Below are 16,982 nucleotides of genomic sequence, written 5' to 3'. Positions count from 1 at the left end.
GCGAGTGGTTTTTTAAAGAAAATCGCCCCTAATCCCCCGACGGGGCGATAGGCATGTGCGCTTATCTATGGGCAATGGGAAAGAGCGTTATCACCCAGTAGCGGCGATACCTACGATAGTGGGCCCAGAATAAGAACGCCAGCCCCAGATACAGCTTTGTTAATAAACATAAATGCATACAGAGATCTCAGTGTTACAGGACAAATGAAATGTATCTTCTGGATATCAGTTGCAGATATTTATCTCGAGAGATAAGAGCCTTCATTGATCCTTGGGCTTCTCTTCGGTTTGCAATTTAATTTATGGACTGATGGCAAAGGCTAGACAATCGATTCGTGTGCAGAATTTATTGCAATTCAGATTATCAATCATGGACTAATACAACCCCCTGAAATTGTTGCTGCAATACATGATGTTGAAATTATTCCATTATTTCCTCGGTTCGATCACGGTTTTATGGCTCTAGACGGGTACGTTCATAAGTAAGTACGAGTATATGCCCATATACCGGCACGGGAGCGATAGCAACCGTCGGCCGCCGGATCGCCGGAGGTCTGCCTTAGTCCACTTGGCTTTCCTAGAGTGTTATTTCTTACTGTGCTATTTCTAACTGGGATCGAATGTCGCTGAAATTGATGGTCGTGCGCAAATCTTCTGCGGCCGTGTGCAAAAATTCTACGGACATTCCTGCGCCGTGTGCCAATTTCGAAAAATGGGTGACGTGTGCAAAACATTAACGATATTGCAGAGGGGTAAGTGGTTGGGTTATTAGTTTAGAGCGAAAGCTTTTTGCTAAATCGGTTATGTGGAGAAAACTGTAACTAACTGAAGTTCGTTTTGCTTAAGTTATTGAAAGTGGTAAATTGAAAGCATACATTTCGGGCATTTACTTTTGTGGGTAAATATATAAAAGTATTGCATCTGTAAAACACAACTTAAAAGTTAATAATTTACAAAACTTGAATTTCATGCCACATGCAACTTCATTGATAAAATCTTTGGAATTTCAATTTGAAATTTTAGCGCCAAATGGGGCGGTGCGACCAGATCAAAATCTTTTTTCATCCGTCCGGCAACTCTTTGCTACCTCCACCCGGATGGCATCCCTTTGACATTCCAAACCAAAGTTCCACTAAACATCTTGCCATTTTTTTATTGTGAGTTTACGAATAAATACCAATTAAATACCAATTAATATAGCGTGACTTAATGCTTAAATTATTGCAGCTGCTAGTGCAAGGCAAATCGCAATGTATGCGCTACGACACCTGCGACTCCAGAGCGCACGGCACTTCCGCAGCTCTTATGCAGCGACGGCAACAACAAAACACATGCTTCCCCGGCAACCAGCGCGTGTTCTGATTGGAGATTGGAGCAACTGGGATAAGTCGCAGCCACAGGATGTATACTCCAGGAGTGCGAGTACCTCCACAGAGCCCGAGAAGCTGAAAACGCCGCTGCAGGAACTCGTGTCAGCCGCCAAACCCTACGCTCAACTGATGCGGATCGACCGACCTATTGGCACCTACCTCCTCTTCTGGCCCTGCGCCTGGAGCATAGCGCTCAGCGCGGATGCAGGTTGCTGGCCGGACCTCACCATGCTGGGCCTCTTTGGCACCGGGGCACTGATAATGCGCGGCGCCGGATGCACCATCAACGATCTCTGGGACAAGGACATCGATGCCAAAGTGGAGCGCACGAAATTGCGGCCCTTGGCCTCAGGACAGATCAGCCAGTTCGATGCCATAGTATTCCTCTCGGCGCAGCTTAGTCTGGGTCTCTTGGTGCTGGTCCAGCTCAACTGGCAATCCATATTGTTGGGCGCCAGTTCGCTGGGCCTCGTGATAACCTATCCCCTCATGAAAAGAGTCACCTACTGGCCCCAGCTGGTCCTGGGCATGGCCTTCAACTGGGGCGCCCTGCTGGGATGGTGTGCCACCCAGGGCAGTGTTAATCTGGCCGCCTGCCTCCCGCTCTACCTCTCCGGCGTCTGCTGGACCATTGTCTACGACACGATATACGCCCACCAGGACAAGCTGGATGACCTGCAGATCGGTGTGAAGTCCACGGCTCTGAGATTTGGCGACAACACTAAGGCTTGGCTGTCTGGATTCACGGCAGCCATGCTAACGGGTCTGTCCGCCGCTGGCTGGGCTTGCGATCAAACGGTGCCCTACTACGCGGCCGTTGGAATAGTGGGTGCCCATCTAGTGCAGCAGGTATTCCTTGTTATATAATCATGCAGAAAAGTACTTATTTAAGTCGTTTTGTACTCCAGATCTACTCCCTCAACATTGACAACCCCAGCGACTGCGCCAAAAAATTCCTATCGAACCATCAAGTAGGACTCATTCTCTTCCTCGGTATTGTTCTGGGCACCCTCCTGAAATCAGACGAAACCAAGAAACAACGCCAATCCCCACTGACAACATCGACGACCAGCTCGTACGTTCCAGCGCTGCCGCAAAAGCCAGAAGTTATAAGCTGAGATAAGCCAGACGAGCGGAGATTGTAGTGTTAATTTATGTTTATAGCGCGCTTTTTGATTCGCCAAAACCAAAGTCTCTAGGTATCTGATTAGGTAAAACCTTGTAAATAGGCTTGTGACAATTTTTAGCTCATTTGCAATAGGTCTTAAGGAATATTGCTAAGTGCACACCTCACTTAAACATCAATTAATTTTTAATTGTAAGTGCCCGCCTTGACGTAATAACTTACGTAAATCACCCATCCCCAGAACCCCTAATCCATTCAAAAAACAAACTGGTTTCTGTATTAAATTCTTACGTGTTATTTATTATTATTATACAGATTTTGGTTGTCTATTGAAATTCAAATACTCTTCAAATGTATTTACTTCATTCGTTTGTTGTTACGGCTAGGAAAAGTGCGTTACATAAAAGTAATGATAGAATATTAGTTTAGATCAAGTCAGCCACGTTCATGGGCATCTCGTCGATTTGTGTGGAGTAGTACTGTTCAATGTCGCGCAAAATGCGAATATCGTCAGATTTGACAAAGTTAATGGCAACACCCTTGCGTCCGAAGCGACCAGACCGACCGATGCGATGGATGTACAGCTCACGATTGTTGGGCAAGTCGTAGTTGATGACCAGCGACACCTGCTGCACATCTATGCCTCGAGCCCACACATCGGTGGTGATGAGGACTCGCGACTGGCCGGCTCGGAACTCCTTCATGATCTCGTCACGCTCCTTTTGCGGCATATCGCCGTGCATGGAGCTCACTGTAAAGTTTGCCTCGCGCATCTTCTCCGTCAGCCAGTCCACCTTGCGCTTCGTGTTGCAGAAGATGACGGCCTGAGTAATGGTAAGGGTGTCGTACAGATCGCACAGAGTATCGAATTTCCATTCCTCGCGCTCCACGGCGACAAAGAACTGCTTGATGCCTTCCAGCGTCAATTCGTCACTGTAAGGGAGTGGAATTTATGAATCACAGTGCAGTATTGGGAGCAGCCTAATCCTTACCGCTTGACCAAGATGCGAATGGGATCTGTCATAAATTTGGAGGTCATCTCGAGTATCTCGTGGGGCAAGGTGGCCGAGATGAGCACCACCTGAGTGGCTGGTGGCAAGTAGCGATACACATCGTATATCTGTTCCTTGAACCCCTTGTTAAGCATCTCATCAGCTTCGTCCAGCACTAGCATCTTGATGGCTCTATAAGATACACATTTAATTACAATACTTTTCGATTGGCTATAATGAAACATACCTTGTTCGCAGCACCCGTCGCTTGATCATGTCGAACACTCGTCCGGGAGTGCCGCTCACAATGTGTTGCCCGTAGTCCAGCTTTCGGATGTCCTCGCCCAGGTTGGTGCCACCGATGCACACATGACATTGCACATTCATCATGTCGCCGAGGGCGAGAATGACCTTCTGGATCTGTACTGCCAGTTCGCGGGTGGGCGACAAGCACAGGACCTGCGTCTCCCGCAACGTGGTGTCCAGGCTCTGCAGGATGGAGATGGAGAAGGTGGCGGTCTTGCCCGTGCCTGATTGTGCCTGGGCAATCACATCTCGTCCTTTGACTATTGGCTTAATGCTCCTTTGCTGAATGGCCGAGGGTTTCTCGAAACCTTGAGAGTGCATATTAAGAATGGATTAATTCTAGGCCGGCAATAGGTATACACCCACTCACCGTACGCGTAGATGCCGCGTAGCAGCTCCTCCTTCAGATTCATGGCGTTGAAGGTGGGAATCACCTCCACATCCTCGCTCGTCTCGAACTCCACGTTCGAGAGGTCCTCCGCCTGGGCATTCTTGCGCGCCATGTTTGCTGCCTGTTTGTTTGCGGTTTCGGCTGATTTTAATAAATATTTACTATCTTTTTCGGCTAATTTTTCCAACTTTCACAGAAAAAAATGCGGTTCGCTTGCTAGAGGTGGCCTATCGCTTAAGACTAGTTACCGAGTGCTTAGCCACAATCGATAATTGAGTCGGCGTCGATAGGCTTTGTTATAATATCGGTATATATTTTGCCATATTTTGCAAAGGGGCAGCACTGTTATCGGGCGCGATAATTTAAAGCCTATAAAAGATCGAAAACATCTTCAACATTTATATTATTATTTTAAAAATTATTATTATTAACAAAATATAAACCCATTTATTGCCATAACAAAATAACCAAATCAACTACTTTTTGCCGTGTTGCTTCTCCTTCTTCTGCGCAGGAAGCTCTCCAGTGACTGAAGATCCTTTCGCTTCAGCATCTTAATCCTGGTGACTAGTTTCTGGACAGTTTCGATCCGTTGTTGTGCCTCTCTGGCGGCTTCGCTGGCCTTCTTAGCGCTCTCCCGATTTCGCTCCAGATCTATTTGAGCCTGGGACATGCAGTTATGGAGCTCTTCTACCCGCCTCTTAGCCGCTTCGAGAAGGCTGCGCTTTTCCGCCGCCTCTTTCTGAGCACTGAGGGCCACCCGCCGGATGTTATCGAGATTTCCGCTCATTTCCTGTAACAGACTTTGCATAAAGGCCAAGGATTTGCGCAGCTGGTTGCGGATCCCCTTTGTCGTATTTGACGAGCACGAGCTGGCAGCAATTGCACGTTGGATTTCCTCGATTACCCCCTTCGTTTCGGCCAGACTTTTGGTGAGTTCATCCAGAAGTTGCTTTTTTCCATTAAGTGCCGCCTCCGCAGCCTTAGCCGCCTGCAACGCTCTGTCCGCCAGCATGGCTCGAGCCCTCTGACCTGCCACCTCCGCGGCACCCGGCTGGGCATCCTTGGCGTCCTTCGCATCCTTGGCCGCCTTGCAGGCCACCTGGCTGGCTTTTATGTTCGTCTTACAGGGAATGGAGGCGGGCTTGAAGCGCGGATCGTTCCGCTGGGCCGGATTCGCGGTACTCGTCAGCAGGATGTTCAACAGCAGCAACATCGTAACCAGGGACTCGCAACGCATGGGGAATCTCGCATTTTACAGTAATCTCAAGGCCCATCAGGAAGTCGAAATGTGGAGATTTTTATTGGGATCTGGCAGTTCCACAGTTCAAAGCACTAATTATACCCGTTACTCGTAGACTAAAAGGGTATACTAGTTTCTTCGAAAACAGGCAGAAGGAAGCGTTTCCGACCATATAAAGTATATATATTATATTCTTGATCAGGATCAATAGCCGAGTCGAACTGGTCATGTCCGTCTGTCCGTATGAACGCCTCGATCTCAGGAACTAAAAAAGCTAGAATGTTGAGATTAAGCAGCATGCAGCATCCAGAGATATTGCGTCTATGTCGCACGTTTGCTTCCAAATCCACGCCCACTCTAACGCCCACAAACCGCACAAATCTCTCACGCCCACACCTTTAAAAATGTTTAGGTTTTTTTCATTTTATTACTTTTTTTCCCAATTTCTACCAATTTCCGATTTTCCAGAAATTTCTCGTTTGCATTTCCACTAGCTGAAAAACGGGTATCTGGTAGTCGGGGAACTCGACTATAGCATTCTATCTTGTATAAATGATTAACATTTCTTAAAATATTTGTATTGTAACTAGTGTCTGATTTCGAACCTATATTTTGAAAATATCTCTAAAGAACTCTTCACTGTTTCGAGTTAAGCATGGAGATAGCACCAATCGCATTTCTACTGTTCTTCTTGTTCTCATATCTTTCTGCGGGCCATAAGTTGCCGCAGTCCTCCATTGATACAGCTGGCTTGATTTCAGATCAACGTGGCGATAATAGTCCCTTGTCAAACTCTGGAGGTGGCTCGTGCGGCATTAAGATGGATGGAAAGTCTAGGATGAAGGCCTCCTGTATTGCCCAGAAGGCGGCCAAGGAAGCCAAGGAGGCCTCCGATGCTCAGTTGGAGGCTGGTGAGGCAGCAGCCCGCCAGGTGAAGCAGCAACTGGCCGACAAGGCGCAGGCAGCCGCCAAGGCGGCAGAAGCTGCTCTGGCCGGCAAGCAACAAATTGTAGAGCAACTGGAGTCCGAGGTGCGTGAGGGGGAGCTGGTGGTCCAGGAGGAGAGCGCCTTGTTGCAGACCACCCAAGCCACTTTTGCTGCGGCCGGGCAAGCAGCCAAACAGGCGGCAGATCAGCTGAACACCATCACGCAGGCAGTGAAAAACGCGCAGGAAAATGTTATCAACTCGGAGCAAGTGGCCAGTGGAGCTCAGCAGGAGTTGAGCGAGAAGCAGCAGCTCGTGGTTGCGGCCAAGAAGCGGGTGGAGCTGTTACTGCGCCAGCTGGAGGTGGCCCGTGCGGATTTCAAGAACACCAAAGGTGCCGCCGAGAGGGCAGCCTGTGCTGCCCAGGAGGCCAGACAAAGAGCCACCAGGGAGCGCAGGAAGGCGGAACTGAGGCACTTGCTGCGACTGAAGAGGGGACACACCCACTGAGCTCATAGCTTGTATGTCTTATATTTCATGTTTATGTTGTGCTTTGATAAAGGAGACGTGAAACCGTTTTAGCAGAAAGTATATGAGCTATTATATTTTAAAGGTCATATTGATGACATCAAGTTGATCATAAAGTACGTATGTATTATACGATGCAATTAGGGGTTACGGGGCGTATACTCAACGCAGCCCGGTAAACTTCCGAACACTCCTCCGTGTTCACGCGCGGATTTGCGAGGAAGCGAACAATCATCGGACACCGTGGGTCTTTCGTCACATGCAATCTCTGCCGGAGCGGGCATTTAAAGCGTCTCATGGCAATTAGACGCTCTGCCATAATTGCGGCTACAAATTATCCAATCGAGCAGCCTGGTAGCATTGACCCAGCACCATCATTGTTGGCTGATGGTACATGACCAGCTCACTCGAAGCAAGCCAACTGCCAACGGGTTTGCACTTTCTTTCGGCGACCCGACCAGTTTGTTTATAAATACATGGCGCCTCTGGTGGCCAACTGGCAATCGTCGTCGAGTCTCCACCGGATTTACTAAGCCCACTTGCCGCTCCCAGCCTACAGCTCCCAGCTTCTCCGAGTGCGAAAGTAAAAGCGTTTTTCACCGAACTCGTCCATCCACAATTGGCTCCGCTTGGCGGACGATCCTCCACTCGAGTCATAAGCATTTCATCTCTGGTCCGCACAGGACGTTCGTGTCGGTCAAGTCGAAGTGGAGATCGAGATCGAGAGGTGCGTTGGTGTCAAAACTGAGTGATTTGTGTGTGCCTTGTGTGCTGTCCAGTTTGGCTGGCCTTAAAACTAAACAGGTTCTTCGGTGGAACATATCATTCCGTGACACACTAACGACTTACCGGTCATCCTAGAGCAAAGAAAGTGCCGCGCCATATATTAGCTAATAGGAAAAGCGGCTGTGTAACCGGTTACCCAGTGATTATGCACTCGCAAAAGGTGTCCTTCAGATGTGGAGATATTTTTAAATGCAATCAATCAATCAATTTTGAAAAGTCACAATCAATAATAGGGATATTATTACAACACCTTGGAAGGCAATATGTTAAGTGGGACATTTCATAACAGCTCTAGTTAAGTGGGATGGAAATTTCTAGTGTTTCGAACTCTTTTATGTGTGATACCAACCAGTTAACTAGAGTGAAAAGCATACAATGGAATACAATGAATATCTGAACCTTATCAACAGAAATTTATCCCCATCCGAAACGAAAATTGTTTTCTTTCAGCACTCGAAAGCACCTGGAGCACCGAAACAGGAGTCCAAAAGCTTACGCCTGCGGTGATCGCGAGACTTCCGGTTGTGCGACTTCCTTTCGCCAGCTGCTCCATTGCATAAGCACCTGAGATGCCATCGCTGTTGCACCTTCTGCTCCTGGCGCTGTTTTTGGGTGAGTCGTCGCACATGACTTCCTCATGCAAATGTGGCTAAATTGGGACTTTCCCCTCTGTGATTTAGTGGCCATGCCGACGCAGGGTCGCAAGATTAAGCGGAAGGAGCCAAACTACCACCATCACGTCAATGTGCCGCCTCCACCACCGCCTCCAGCGCCCCATGCACCGGGTCCAGTGCCCCAGCAAACGGCGGTGATCGAGCACGAGGTGCCGCCGTACGCCTACGAGGCCATTAACCACGACGAATTCGAGCCGGCCAAGGTGAAGCTCCCCTACTTCGAAGGCTCCGCCGACTACGTAGTGCACTCTCACAGCGGAGGAGGTGGCTATCTCGCCGACAATGGACTGCGCAGCATAGCGAAGGGCTCAGCGGATCAGGCCCTGTCCGCAGTGGCCAGCCAAAATGCGGCAGGCAAACAGGCATCCTATGTGGCCAAGAGTACTCTGGCTCAGGCGGCAGCTCAGGCAGCCGGCACAGCTGTGGCCGTGCTGAAGGGCAAGGAGGTGCTGCTCCATCGACTGGAGGATCAGAGTGTGGAGGCCCACAAGTCCATGGAGAACGAGCTGACCCAGCTGCAGCAGGCCAAGCGATCCGCCAAGGCAGCCCAATATGCCGCCCAGCAGGCCATTAACCATGTCAGTGTCCTGACTGCCGCACTCAACAATGCGCAATCCGCATCGGAGTTGGCCCAAAAGGCGGCATCCGAGGCGGCTGCCGAGCTGGCCTCCCAAATTGATATGGTGGCCCAGGCCAAGACCAAGCTGGAGCACGCTGAATCGCAGGCCTATGCAGCTCGACTGGACTACGAGGAAACGCGAGATGCGGCGGAGAAGGCTACCTTGTCCGCCCAAGAGGCGCACTTGAATGCCAATGATGCCGCCTTGCATGCCAACGTGGAGCTCGCTGAGAATGTGCATATCCACGACAAGAGCGATCGGCATGTGCGGGAACCACCGCGAAACCACCGACATCAGTAGTGCACTGCCACACGCTAGGCTTTAAGTTCTTATTTATTCGTTTTTCTTAATTAATATTTGCTTGGCTGCAGAGGTACAATAAAGTTTTGTTGACACTAAGCTCTCTCTTCTTGCTTAAATGTTTCGAGAGCAAACAGTGGCGTAATTAGGAAAGCTTGAATGCTCGCCAAAACTCGTTTGAAAATGTTACTTAATGGTAAGATATGCAACATTTGAACAGTTGAATTAGCCGCCAAACTACCGAAAGCAATCATGGGTGTGAGTCCTAGCTAATGCTAGCTTGTGACTGGTTGTGGTAGTATTATTTGGTTACTGGGCCACGGTCACATTGTTGTTTAGGTTTTATAAGAAAAAGCCGGGTGAAATATAAATAAAACTTTTAGCAATGAGTCGCACGGAGCAGACCTTCGACGACCTGAAATCGTACTTCCGCAGTCACAGCAAAATCCGCGAGCAGCGGGCGCACATGTCCAAGGTGAGCACGATGGCCCCGACATCGAAATTCTAAATCCCCAATCCAAAATCCCGCCCACAGGTTCACTCAGTCTGCTGGAACGCCGATGGTCGCCACCTGGCCTCCGGCTCCTTTGACAAGACGGTGGCCGTCTACTCCCTGGAGCGGGATCGTTTCGTCAAGGGCAGCATCTACCGCGGGCACACGGCGTCCGTGGACCAGTTGTGTTGGCATCGCAGCAATCCCGACCAGTTTGCCACCGCCAGCGGAGACAAGACCGTGAGGATCTGGGACATACGGGCCGGGAAGTGCGTATCGGTGACCAACACCAAGGGGGAGAACATCAACATTGCCTGGTCGCCGGACGGCAAGACGATTGCCGTGGGCAACAAGGAGGACCTGATCACCTTCATAGACACGCGCACGAACAAGATCCGCGTGGAGGAGCCCTTCAGCTTCGAAGTCAACGAGATATCGTGGAACAACACCAACGATCTGTTCTTCCTAACCAACGGCCTCGGCTGCATGCACGTCCTCAACTACCCCAGCCTGGAGCACCAGATGACTCTGAAGGCCCATCCCGCCAACTGCATTTGCATTGAGTTCGGACCCACGGGTATGTACTCCCTTACGCTATCCCATCGAACGCATGGCTTGTAATCAGACACATCATTCATTGCCCAGGTAAATACTTTGCCACTGGCTCGGCGGATGCGCAGGTCTCCTTGTGGGATGCCAACGAGCTGGCCTGCCTGCGCATGATCAGCCGCCTGGAGTGGCCCGTCCGCACCATATCCTTCAGCCACGACGAGCGACTGATTGCCTCGGCCAGCGAGGACCTCATCATAGACATTGCCTTCACGGAGACGGGCGAGCGGGTCACCGACATTCAAGTGGACGCCTCCACGTTCACGGTGGCCTGGCATCCAAAGCAGTACCTGCTGGCCTACGCCTGCGATGAGAAGGACAGCGACCGGCGACGTGACGCTGGCAATGTAAAGATATACGGCTTTCCGGAATAAACGTAGTTTAAGGCGCACCTGATAGTAAAACCCCTATTTGCTTTCCAATTATCTTCGCGTGTGACTTTATCGACGAACCACCAATGATGCACTTTGAAGTTAACTGGGTCACGTTGCTGGCCAGCAGCTGGATTATCAATTGCAGTGCTTCGCTGCCGGACGTGCTCGTTGCTGCAATTTCGGTTTTATCATCTCTGGCTCGCTTTTATGGCTTCGCCGGAGCAGCTCAGCTTATGTGGCTTCCTGGCAAGCAGCTGCTCAAGGAGCTGCATCCATCAATCGGCAGCTGAAGGGCCACCTTTGCCGCGGCAAGCACTTGCTTTTATCATGCAAATAACGACAGTGGCGGATGCTAACCCAACGCCGCTTTACGGCAATGGCTTCCTGCTCGAGATGAGCCATTAATCAGCGCCACTGCCGCTTTAGAGGACTTAATTGGCTGCTGTTTCCTAGCTTGTTTGCCCACGATAATGTACACGAATGTGTGTATGAATGGCACCCATTAGCCGGCCGAGCTTGAGAGCCATGAGCTCGAGTTTTTGGCGCTGGCAAGTGCGAGTGGGTGGTGTCGTTGTGGTGGCTCTTACTTTCCAGCGCCGAACTATCGCAAGTGACAAACAAACCGGGCCATTTGTATGCCCTCCAAGTGCATTTGCCGCCAAGTGCACCGCCCTCCACCCCGCCGCCCCCGCAGTTACCCACTCGAAGCCACATCAATATTTGCTTTACTAAAAGTTTTCGATAAATTTCGGTTTTGAGCTGCCAGCTTCCGTTTAAAAAAGGAGGCAGAATCGAGCGGATGCTGCACTCAATAACAAATACAAATCAGAGTTAATTGTTGCTAATGGACTGGAGGCGCATTTTAGCAACGTGACGAGTAAATATCAATAGATAGCACATTCTGTTTTATGCTGAATCAGCAGAAATAGTAACTGAAAACAATGGAATTTCTTAGTAGCTACGGCTTGTAATTCTAATTTGGTTTACCATGATATTTCCAATAAGTTTTCTTATCAGAGCAAGAGCCGCCATTCTACATTCCTTCTACGCCCTTTTACATATACTCTACAGGGCAGTGTAGAACTCTAACAGCCAACTTCCCCTTTTTATTCAGCACAGCTGTAAAGCAAGTGTGCAGAATGTTGGTTACCACAGCGCAGCTTCTCGCATGCGATAAATATGCCATTTCCTTGGCAATGGAATGGAACACTGCTGTTTAGCTTTTCCCCTTCCGACGAACATGTTAATGAAATGTTGAAATAAATGTTATTCTCGACATTCTACATTTATGCAGAAATCGCAAATGGAAGCTGACTTAAAAGTAAAAAACTTCATGCTTCACAAAAAATGATTTATATTTTCATATATATTAACTATTTATATTAACTACAAAAGCTACAGCTATTTGAGATTAGTTGAGATTAAGCATGCAGATGCTAGTGACTGTACTATGTATACCATTATTACATGGCTTCAAAATTATATATTAAGAGAAAGGATTAAGTTGTGAATTCTTTGTTTGCCGCACTCAAATGCAAAAGTGCCGAGTTACAGCAGTTGTACTTCAAACCTCGAAAGATAATAGTCAATTGATCGGAAACGCAAACGAACACAAAAAGTCGAGTGCAAGTCATAAAACTTAGACGAGCAAATACTTTCTGCCCCTCGCACACTTTTCAATTCTGCTGTCACTGTGGACAAACTTTGATGGCGCATCGATGTAGATGCGGATTTTTTCGGGGGAGTGAGAGCCGTATGACTGGAATCTAGGAATTTATGTTGGCTGTCGTCGGGACTTATGCGCTCTCGACTGCTGTTTTCCCCAGAGCGATGTACCGAATTCGAGTGCACGTAAATTGGCCAAAACTTTGTTTTTAGTTGGCTGCAGTTGCAGTTGGTGTGAGCAGATTTCGAATAATTTTCCCCTGGATTTGTATCCATGAAAAAATAACTTATGACTTATTGTTTTTTTTTTCTTTAAAGTTTGTGTCTTAAAAGTTTTTGAGTTGTTGAGTTGAGTTGTTGTTCAAACAAAATATGCTCAACCGATTTGTTTGTAAAATTGGCGCCTTAATTTAAGTTTCTGCAGTGCTGGAAATTACATACAGGACCTTACGTTTCCAAATAGGTTCGAATCAGTGCTACACGTTATTCCAAGCTCGCAACCCTGATTTCTGAACCACGTTATCGATTGTTGTCGATAATATAATTTCAAGCCCCCAAATAGCGCTGCCACTTTTTTGAAGTGACCTGTCATCGATAGTCGATACTCATTTTATATCTGGTAGCTCTGCACTTTAGTCACAATCATAGCATTCTGGATAATTCCCTCAAAAATAAACATCATTTAGTGCGCAAGGAGTAAACAATTATAGGGGAATCCCACGCTCAATAATTTCCATTTTAGATTACCACTGAATCAAGATGTCCGTGCGCCACGACTGGTACCAATCGGAGACAAAGGTGGTTATCACCGTGCTCCTGAAGAACGCCGCCGATAAGAATTTCGCTGTGGAGATTACCCAGAACCGAGTCCACATGACGGCGGATGGCTATGAGTTGGACCTGAAGCTGCTTCATCCCATTGTGGTGGAGCGCTCCTCCTACAAGGCCTTTCCCTCCAAAGTGGAAATCACCCTGGCCAAGGAGACGGGAATTCGCTGGGAGAATCTAGAGGAAAAGGCCATCGTGGCTGCCCCCGTGATGCCCAAGGCTAAGAACTGGGATCAGCTGGTCAGCGAGGAGGAGAAGATCGACGAGAAGGAGGCTAAGGGCGAGACGGCCCTCAACAACCTGTTCAAGAAGATCTATAGCACATCCTCGCCCGAGGTCCAAAAGGCCATGAACAAGTCCTTCTCGGAATCCGGAGGCACCGTGCTCAGCACCAACTGGAGTGAGGTGGGTAAGGAGAAAGTCAGCGTCAAGCCCCCAGATGGAACCGAGTTCCGCGAGTGGGAGAAGTAGGTCAAATATCCGTAGTCCTTGTATTTATAGTCAGCGAGAGAGATTAACAGAGAATAATAACTATAATATATATATTTTGAGCATTGTTAACTTGAATTACCAAGTAAAGTGGATTATCATAAGAAAAACTGTGGCAATAAACGCATTAACATCATTAACAGGTGTATATTTTTAAAAACCGAACTAGGACTTAAAATAAATGAATAAAGAACATCTGAATCACCACATAAAACACTCACCACACAAACACTCTTACGAGCACGTCTCAAAATAAATGTATTTAACATAATATTCAGTTATCAAAAAACTTTGGTGGACATATTGCCGTAACATGTTTAGTTAGCACACTCAACAGAATACGATAATAAAATAAGTACATTATTTGTAACGAATAAATTTTCATCAACGATTTTCAAATCCTTTTTTTCCTCCATTAAAAAAAAAAACAGTAAAGGTTTTGATGATTTTTGTATAGTTCATTATTTTTATCCCACATCTATGAACTAACAACTCTTCAATCCACCCCCGCAAACAGCTGAAATAGTCTCAGCGAAAACAGCTGATCTGCAGACCGGGTAGCAGATACGTGTAAAAATAAACGCACAAATCGGAACGCTATTCCTGAAACTCAAAAATGTACAAGAATCTGGAGGAGCACAACCGGCTGGTTAACAAATACCTGAAGATATTCTTCGTCGTGTCACTTTACTGGTGAGTGCTACAAAGGATCCCCTTCTGTGCGCCGTCTGCAGTTCCATGTCATCCACAGGTGCACCTCGATATTGACGGTGTTCGTGAATAAACACCTGCTGAGCAGCGACACAGTGAACCTGGGAGCCCCGCTCTTTATGTCCTGGTTCCAATGTGTAGTTTCCACGATGATATGTTTCGTGGCCAGCCGTCTTAGCAGGAAGTACCCCTCGGTATTTACGTTTCCCGAGGGTAATCCCCTGGACATCGACACCTTCCGCAAAATCCTGCCTCTATCTGTGCTCTATACCCTGATGATTGGGGCGAACAACCTGTCGCTGTCTTACGTCACAGTGGCCTTTTACTACATCGGGCGCTCCCTGACCACCGTGTTTAGTGTGGTCCTCACCTACGTGATTCTTCGGCAACGAACCAGCTTGAAGTGTCTGCTGTGCTGTGGCGCTATTGTCATTGGATTCTGGCTGGGAGTGGATCAGGAAAGCCTTACGGAGGTCTTCTCCTGGCGGGGAACAATCTTTGGAGTGCTTAGCTCGCTTGCCTTGGCCATGTTTTCTATTCAGACGAAGAAATCATTGGCTTATGTGAACCAAGAAGTGTGGCTGCTTAGCTACTACAATAATCTCTACTCCACGCTGCTCTTCCTTCCCCTGATCATCATCAATGGCGAGTTGGAGAGCATTATCACGTATCCGCACCTTTGGGCTTCTTGGTTCTGGGCCGCGATGACGCTGAGTGGCATTTGTGGCTTTGCCATTGGATTTGTCACAGCGCTGGAAATCAAGGTAACCAAGCAATCCACGTATTTAATGCTTATCTAACCCAATCGATGTTTTAGGTCACATCCGCCTTGACGCACAATATCTCGGGAACAGCCAAGGCCTGCGCTCAAACGGTGATCGCCACCCAGTATTACCATGACGTTCGATCGGCTCTCTGGTGGACCTCCAATGTGGTGGTCCTGGTGGCCAGCGCCGCCTACACCCGCGTCAAGCAGCTGGAGATGATGCGCCAACACCAACAACGCAGCACCGCCACCCAGAAGGCCTGAATGCAATCAAAAGCTGCCAAATTAAAGTAGACTGTTTAGGACTCTAGAAGATGTAAGTTTAAAGTATGCACAAACAATCCATCAACAAAAATACATAGGCTTCTGTATTAACTAATTGGAGGCAACTGCTTCTTGGCGTTCCGTCGGCTCTGTCTGCTTTTTGGTCTCCTCCCGTTTCACCTTCGCCGTGCTCTTGTCCCACATCTCTGGAACGTAGACGAAGGGATCAATCTTCAGCTGCTCACTGCTGGGCGGGCTCTTCAACAGGACTCGTGTGATGAAACGTCCCTCGCGCTTAGGCCTCATAGTGTTGATATCCTGCAGTAGGAACTTGATGTTGTCCTCCAGTTTCTGGGCATCCATGTCCAAAGTACCCACACTGGCGGTGATTAGGCCAAAGTTTTGCTGGTACTCATCCTTGGCTGCACTGTAACTAATGCCGCTGGAGAACTTGACAATCATCTCGGCCAGGTTGGTGCCCAGCGTCTCGCTCTTGGGATTGGGAAACTTGCGTTTCATCAGGCCTCGCAAGGCCACCAGCTCGGCCAGTATATTCGGATGGGCAATGATGTACTGGTAGTCGGAGAGCAGCAGCTCGCCGTTGGTAATGTCCTTGATGAGCTCCACGCCGCCGACTAGCGAGGCGCCAGCTTCTCTAGCCTCCAGGACTTCATTCTGGAAATGAATTTTAAAATGATTTTTGATGATTCTGTAACTAAGGAGCTCCACTCACATTCCCCTTGGTGAAAACAATGATCTTCCGCTCCTCACCGTGGTCAAACTTGTGCGGAATCATGGCCATGCGCTGGAAGTTATCCACAAACCGAGTGATCTTCTCCGCCTGCATGTTGAGTTCAATATCCACATTGAGGGGAGCATTGGGTACATTGTACATGGTGGGATGATGCGTCTCCCGATGGCACTGGACGGCTTCCTGCACAGAGTACACTGGCCAGCGGTAGTACCGCCCCACATAGCAGTCGTCTTTGGGCACCTGTTTCCAAGAGTCATCCACATGTTTGTCCGCCCGTTTCATATTGATTCTAGAGAAGAACGAAGGTTAATCCGTAGTTATTCACTTTGAGTTGATAACCTACTTCTTGTTGCGCTGGTTGTGCGGGATGAATCCAACCTTCTTCACTTCCACCTTGACTTTCTTCTTGCGGGCCTTCTCCCGAGTTCCTTTACGGGCCGCCTCACTCACGGCGGAAAGGTGCAGCAGGCGGAGGGACTCCACCGTGTTCTGGCGTAGGGCCAGTGCCCGCATTGACGACAGAATGGACTGCATTTCTTTCAGAAATATTACTATTTACCGGAATCCAAACCTCTCGCTTTGCATAACCTCGCCGGCCAGAACTGCCAACCCTTCGTTAGTAAACTCCAGTTTACCACACTGTCGCTGATAAAAAGTCTGATCACGAACCGTGGTTGATAACTTGACTAATTGTAATGCTTCAGCAAGCATTTGAATTTAATGTTTCTAACGGGCTTTTCGAAAACTATTTTGAATTACGTTTGAATT

The 16,982-nt window shown here is 48.3% G+C and overlaps 9 protein-coding genes across 9 annotated transcripts; 6 read left to right on the top strand and 3 right to left on the bottom strand.

The window, feature by feature from the left end:
• Positions 1 to 1,052: 1,052 nt before the first annotated feature.
• LOC6552917 (4-hydroxybenzoate polyprenyltransferase, mitochondrial) lies at positions 1,053 to 2,861 on the top strand. Its single transcript, XM_001980944.3, has 3 exons — positions 1,053 to 1,157; positions 1,228 to 2,219; positions 2,279 to 2,861. The coding sequence occupies exons 2-3, from the start codon at positions 1,251 to 1,253 to the stop codon at positions 2,486 to 2,488; spliced, it is 1,179 nt and encodes a 392-aa protein (XP_001980980.1). The 5' UTR covers positions 1,053 to 1,157; positions 1,228 to 1,250; the 3' UTR covers positions 2,489 to 2,861.
• Positions 2,819 to 4,458, bottom strand: LOC6552898 (eukaryotic initiation factor 4A-III). Its single transcript, XM_001980945.3, has 4 exons — positions 4,165 to 4,458; positions 3,736 to 4,102; positions 3,489 to 3,680; positions 2,819 to 3,429 (listed from the first exon to the last, which is right to left on the bottom strand). The coding sequence occupies exons 1-4, from the start codon at positions 4,295 to 4,297 to the stop codon at positions 2,922 to 2,924; spliced, it is 1,200 nt and encodes a 399-aa protein (XP_001980981.1). The 5' UTR covers positions 4,298 to 4,458; the 3' UTR covers positions 2,819 to 2,921.
• A 175-nt stretch (positions 4,459 to 4,633) lies between these two features.
• On the bottom strand, positions 4,634 to 5,440 carry LOC6552899 (plectin; the record flags this gene model as incomplete). The annotated part of the gene is made up of 1 exon (XM_001980946.3): positions 4,634 to 5,440. A coding segment is annotated over one exon (783 nt), but the record flags the coding sequence as incomplete, so codon positions are not given.
• A 591-nt stretch (positions 5,441 to 6,031) lies between these two features.
• Positions 6,032 to 6,934, top strand: LOC6552900. The gene has a single exon (XM_001980947.3). The coding sequence runs from the start codon at positions 6,084 to 6,086 to the stop codon at positions 6,861 to 6,863; it is 780 nt and encodes a 259-aa protein (XP_001980983.1). The 5' UTR covers positions 6,032 to 6,083; the 3' UTR covers positions 6,864 to 6,934.
• Positions 6,935 to 7,364: 430 nt separating this feature from the next.
• LOC6552901 (auxilin-related protein 1) lies at positions 7,365 to 9,360 on the top strand. Its single transcript, XM_026980395.1, has 3 exons — positions 7,365 to 7,608; positions 8,118 to 8,279; positions 8,348 to 9,360. The coding sequence occupies exons 2-3, from the start codon at positions 8,237 to 8,239 to the stop codon at positions 9,259 to 9,261; spliced, it is 957 nt and encodes a 318-aa protein (XP_026836196.1). The 5' UTR covers positions 7,365 to 7,608; positions 8,118 to 8,236; the 3' UTR covers positions 9,262 to 9,360.
• Positions 9,361 to 9,554: 194 nt separating this feature from the next.
• LOC6552902 (THO complex subunit 3) lies at positions 9,555 to 10,771 on the top strand. The gene is made up of 3 exons (XM_001980949.3): positions 9,555 to 9,736; positions 9,797 to 10,331; positions 10,400 to 10,771. The coding sequence occupies exons 1-3, from the start codon at positions 9,647 to 9,649 to the stop codon at positions 10,735 to 10,737; spliced, it is 963 nt and encodes a 320-aa protein (XP_001980985.1). The 5' UTR covers positions 9,555 to 9,646; the 3' UTR covers positions 10,738 to 10,771.
• A 2,203-nt stretch (positions 10,772 to 12,974) lies between these two features.
• On the top strand, positions 12,975 to 13,881 carry LOC6552903 (protein SGT1 homolog). Its single transcript, XM_001980950.3, has 2 exons — positions 12,975 to 13,087; positions 13,145 to 13,881. Exon 2 carries the CDS (start codon positions 13,162 to 13,164, stop codon positions 13,699 to 13,701), a length of 540 nt encoding a protein of 179 aa, XP_001980986.1. The 5' UTR covers positions 12,975 to 13,087; positions 13,145 to 13,161; the 3' UTR covers positions 13,702 to 13,881.
• Positions 13,882 to 14,234: 353 nt separating this feature from the next.
• Positions 14,235 to 15,580, top strand: LOC6552904 (GDP-fucose transporter 1). The gene is made up of 3 exons (XM_001980951.3): positions 14,235 to 14,412; positions 14,471 to 15,194; positions 15,248 to 15,580. The coding sequence occupies exons 1-3, from the start codon at positions 14,336 to 14,338 to the stop codon at positions 15,458 to 15,460; spliced, it is 1,014 nt and encodes a 337-aa protein (XP_001980987.1). The 5' UTR covers positions 14,235 to 14,335; the 3' UTR covers positions 15,461 to 15,580.
• LOC6552905 (50S ribosomal protein L1) lies at positions 15,503 to 16,852 on the bottom strand. The gene is made up of 3 exons (XM_001980952.3): positions 16,558 to 16,852; positions 16,194 to 16,503; positions 15,503 to 16,135 (listed from the first exon to the last, which is right to left on the bottom strand). The coding sequence occupies exons 1-3, from the start codon at positions 16,746 to 16,748 to the stop codon at positions 15,572 to 15,574; spliced, it is 1,065 nt and encodes a 354-aa protein (XP_001980988.1). The 5' UTR covers positions 16,749 to 16,852; the 3' UTR covers positions 15,503 to 15,571.
• Positions 16,853 to 16,982: the final 130 nt, after the last annotated feature.

This window comes from Drosophila erecta, unplaced genomic scaffold, assembly GCF_003286155.1.
Source record: "Drosophila erecta strain 14021-0224.00,06,07 unplaced genomic scaffold, DereRS2 tig00000000-arrow-pilon, whole genome shotgun sequence".
Classification (NCBI taxonomy): domain Eukaryota; kingdom Metazoa; phylum Arthropoda; class Insecta; order Diptera; family Drosophilidae; genus Drosophila; species Drosophila erecta.
This window is presented reverse-complemented; position numbering and strand designations above follow the sequence as displayed.

What these genes read in the sequence shown, in the direction of transcription:
- LOC6552901 (XM_026980395.1), top strand. Translation starts at nt 8,237, where the DNA reads ATGCCATCGCTGTTGCACCTTCTGCTCCTGGCGCTGTTTTTGG. An exon ending in GCTCCTGGCGCTGTTTTTGG is followed by an intron (nt 8,280 to 8,347) that starts GTGAGTCGTCGC and finishes TCTGTGATTTAG; the next exon opens with TGGCCATGCCGACGCAGGGT.
- LOC6552904 (XM_001980951.3), top strand. Translation starts at nt 14,336, where the DNA reads ATGTACAAGAATCTGGAGGAGCACAACCGGCTGGTTAACAAATACCTG. An exon ending in TTCGTCGTGTCACTTTACTG is followed by an intron (nt 14,413 to 14,470) that starts GTGAGTGCTACA and finishes TGTCATCCACAG; the next exon opens with GTGCACCTCGATATTGACGG. An exon ending in TCACAGCGCTGGAAATCAAG is followed by an intron (nt 15,195 to 15,247) that starts GTAACCAAGCAA and finishes TCGATGTTTTAG; the next exon opens with GTCACATCCGCCTTGACGCA.
- LOC6552905 (XM_001980952.3), bottom strand. Translation starts at nt 16,748, where the DNA reads ATGCAGTCCATTCTGTCGTCAATGCGGGCACTGGCCCTACGCCAGAAC. An exon ending in CACAACCAGCGCAACAAGAA is followed by an intron (nt 16,504 to 16,557) that starts GTAGGTTATCAA and finishes GTTCTTCTCTAG; the next exon opens with AATCAATATGAAACGGGCGG. An exon ending in TTGTTTTCACCAAGGGGAAT is followed by an intron (nt 16,136 to 16,193) that starts GTGAGTGGAGCT and finishes ATTCATTTCCAG; the next exon opens with AATGAAGTCCTGGAGGCTAG.
- LOC6552898 (XM_001980945.3), bottom strand. Translation starts at nt 4,297, where the DNA reads ATGGCGCGCAAGAATGCCCAGGCGGAGGACCTCTCGAACGTGGAGTTC. An exon ending in ACGCGGCATCTACGCGTACG is followed by an intron (nt 4,103 to 4,164) that starts GTGAGTGGGTGT and finishes TGCACTCTCAAG; the next exon opens with GTTTCGAGAAACCCTCGGCC. An exon ending in ATTCGCATCTTGGTCAAGCG is followed by an intron (nt 3,430 to 3,488) that starts GTAAGGATTAGG and finishes ACTCCCTTACAG; the next exon opens with TGACGAATTGACGCTGGAAG.
- LOC6552902 (XM_001980949.3), top strand. Translation starts at nt 9,647, where the DNA reads ATGAGTCGCACGGAGCAGACCTTCGACGACCTGAAATCGTACTTCCGC. An exon ending in AGCGGGCGCACATGTCCAAG is followed by an intron (nt 9,737 to 9,796) that starts GTGAGCACGATG and finishes TCCCGCCCACAG; the next exon opens with GTTCACTCAGTCTGCTGGAA. An exon ending in CATTGAGTTCGGACCCACGG is followed by an intron (nt 10,332 to 10,399) that starts GTATGTACTCCC and finishes TTCATTGCCCAG; the next exon opens with GTAAATACTTTGCCACTGGC.
- LOC6552903 (XM_001980950.3), top strand. Translation starts at nt 13,162, where the DNA reads ATGTCCGTGCGCCACGACTGGTACCAATCGGAGACAAAGGTGGTTATC.
- LOC6552900 (XM_001980947.3), top strand. Translation starts at nt 6,084, where the DNA reads ATGGAGATAGCACCAATCGCATTTCTACTGTTCTTCTTGTTCTCATAT.
- LOC6552917 (XM_001980944.3), top strand. Translation starts at nt 1,251, where the DNA reads ATGTATGCGCTACGACACCTGCGACTCCAGAGCGCACGGCACTTCCGC. An exon ending in GTGCCCATCTAGTGCAGCAG is followed by an intron (nt 2,220 to 2,278) that starts GTATTCCTTGTT and finishes TTTGTACTCCAG; the next exon opens with ATCTACTCCCTCAACATTGA.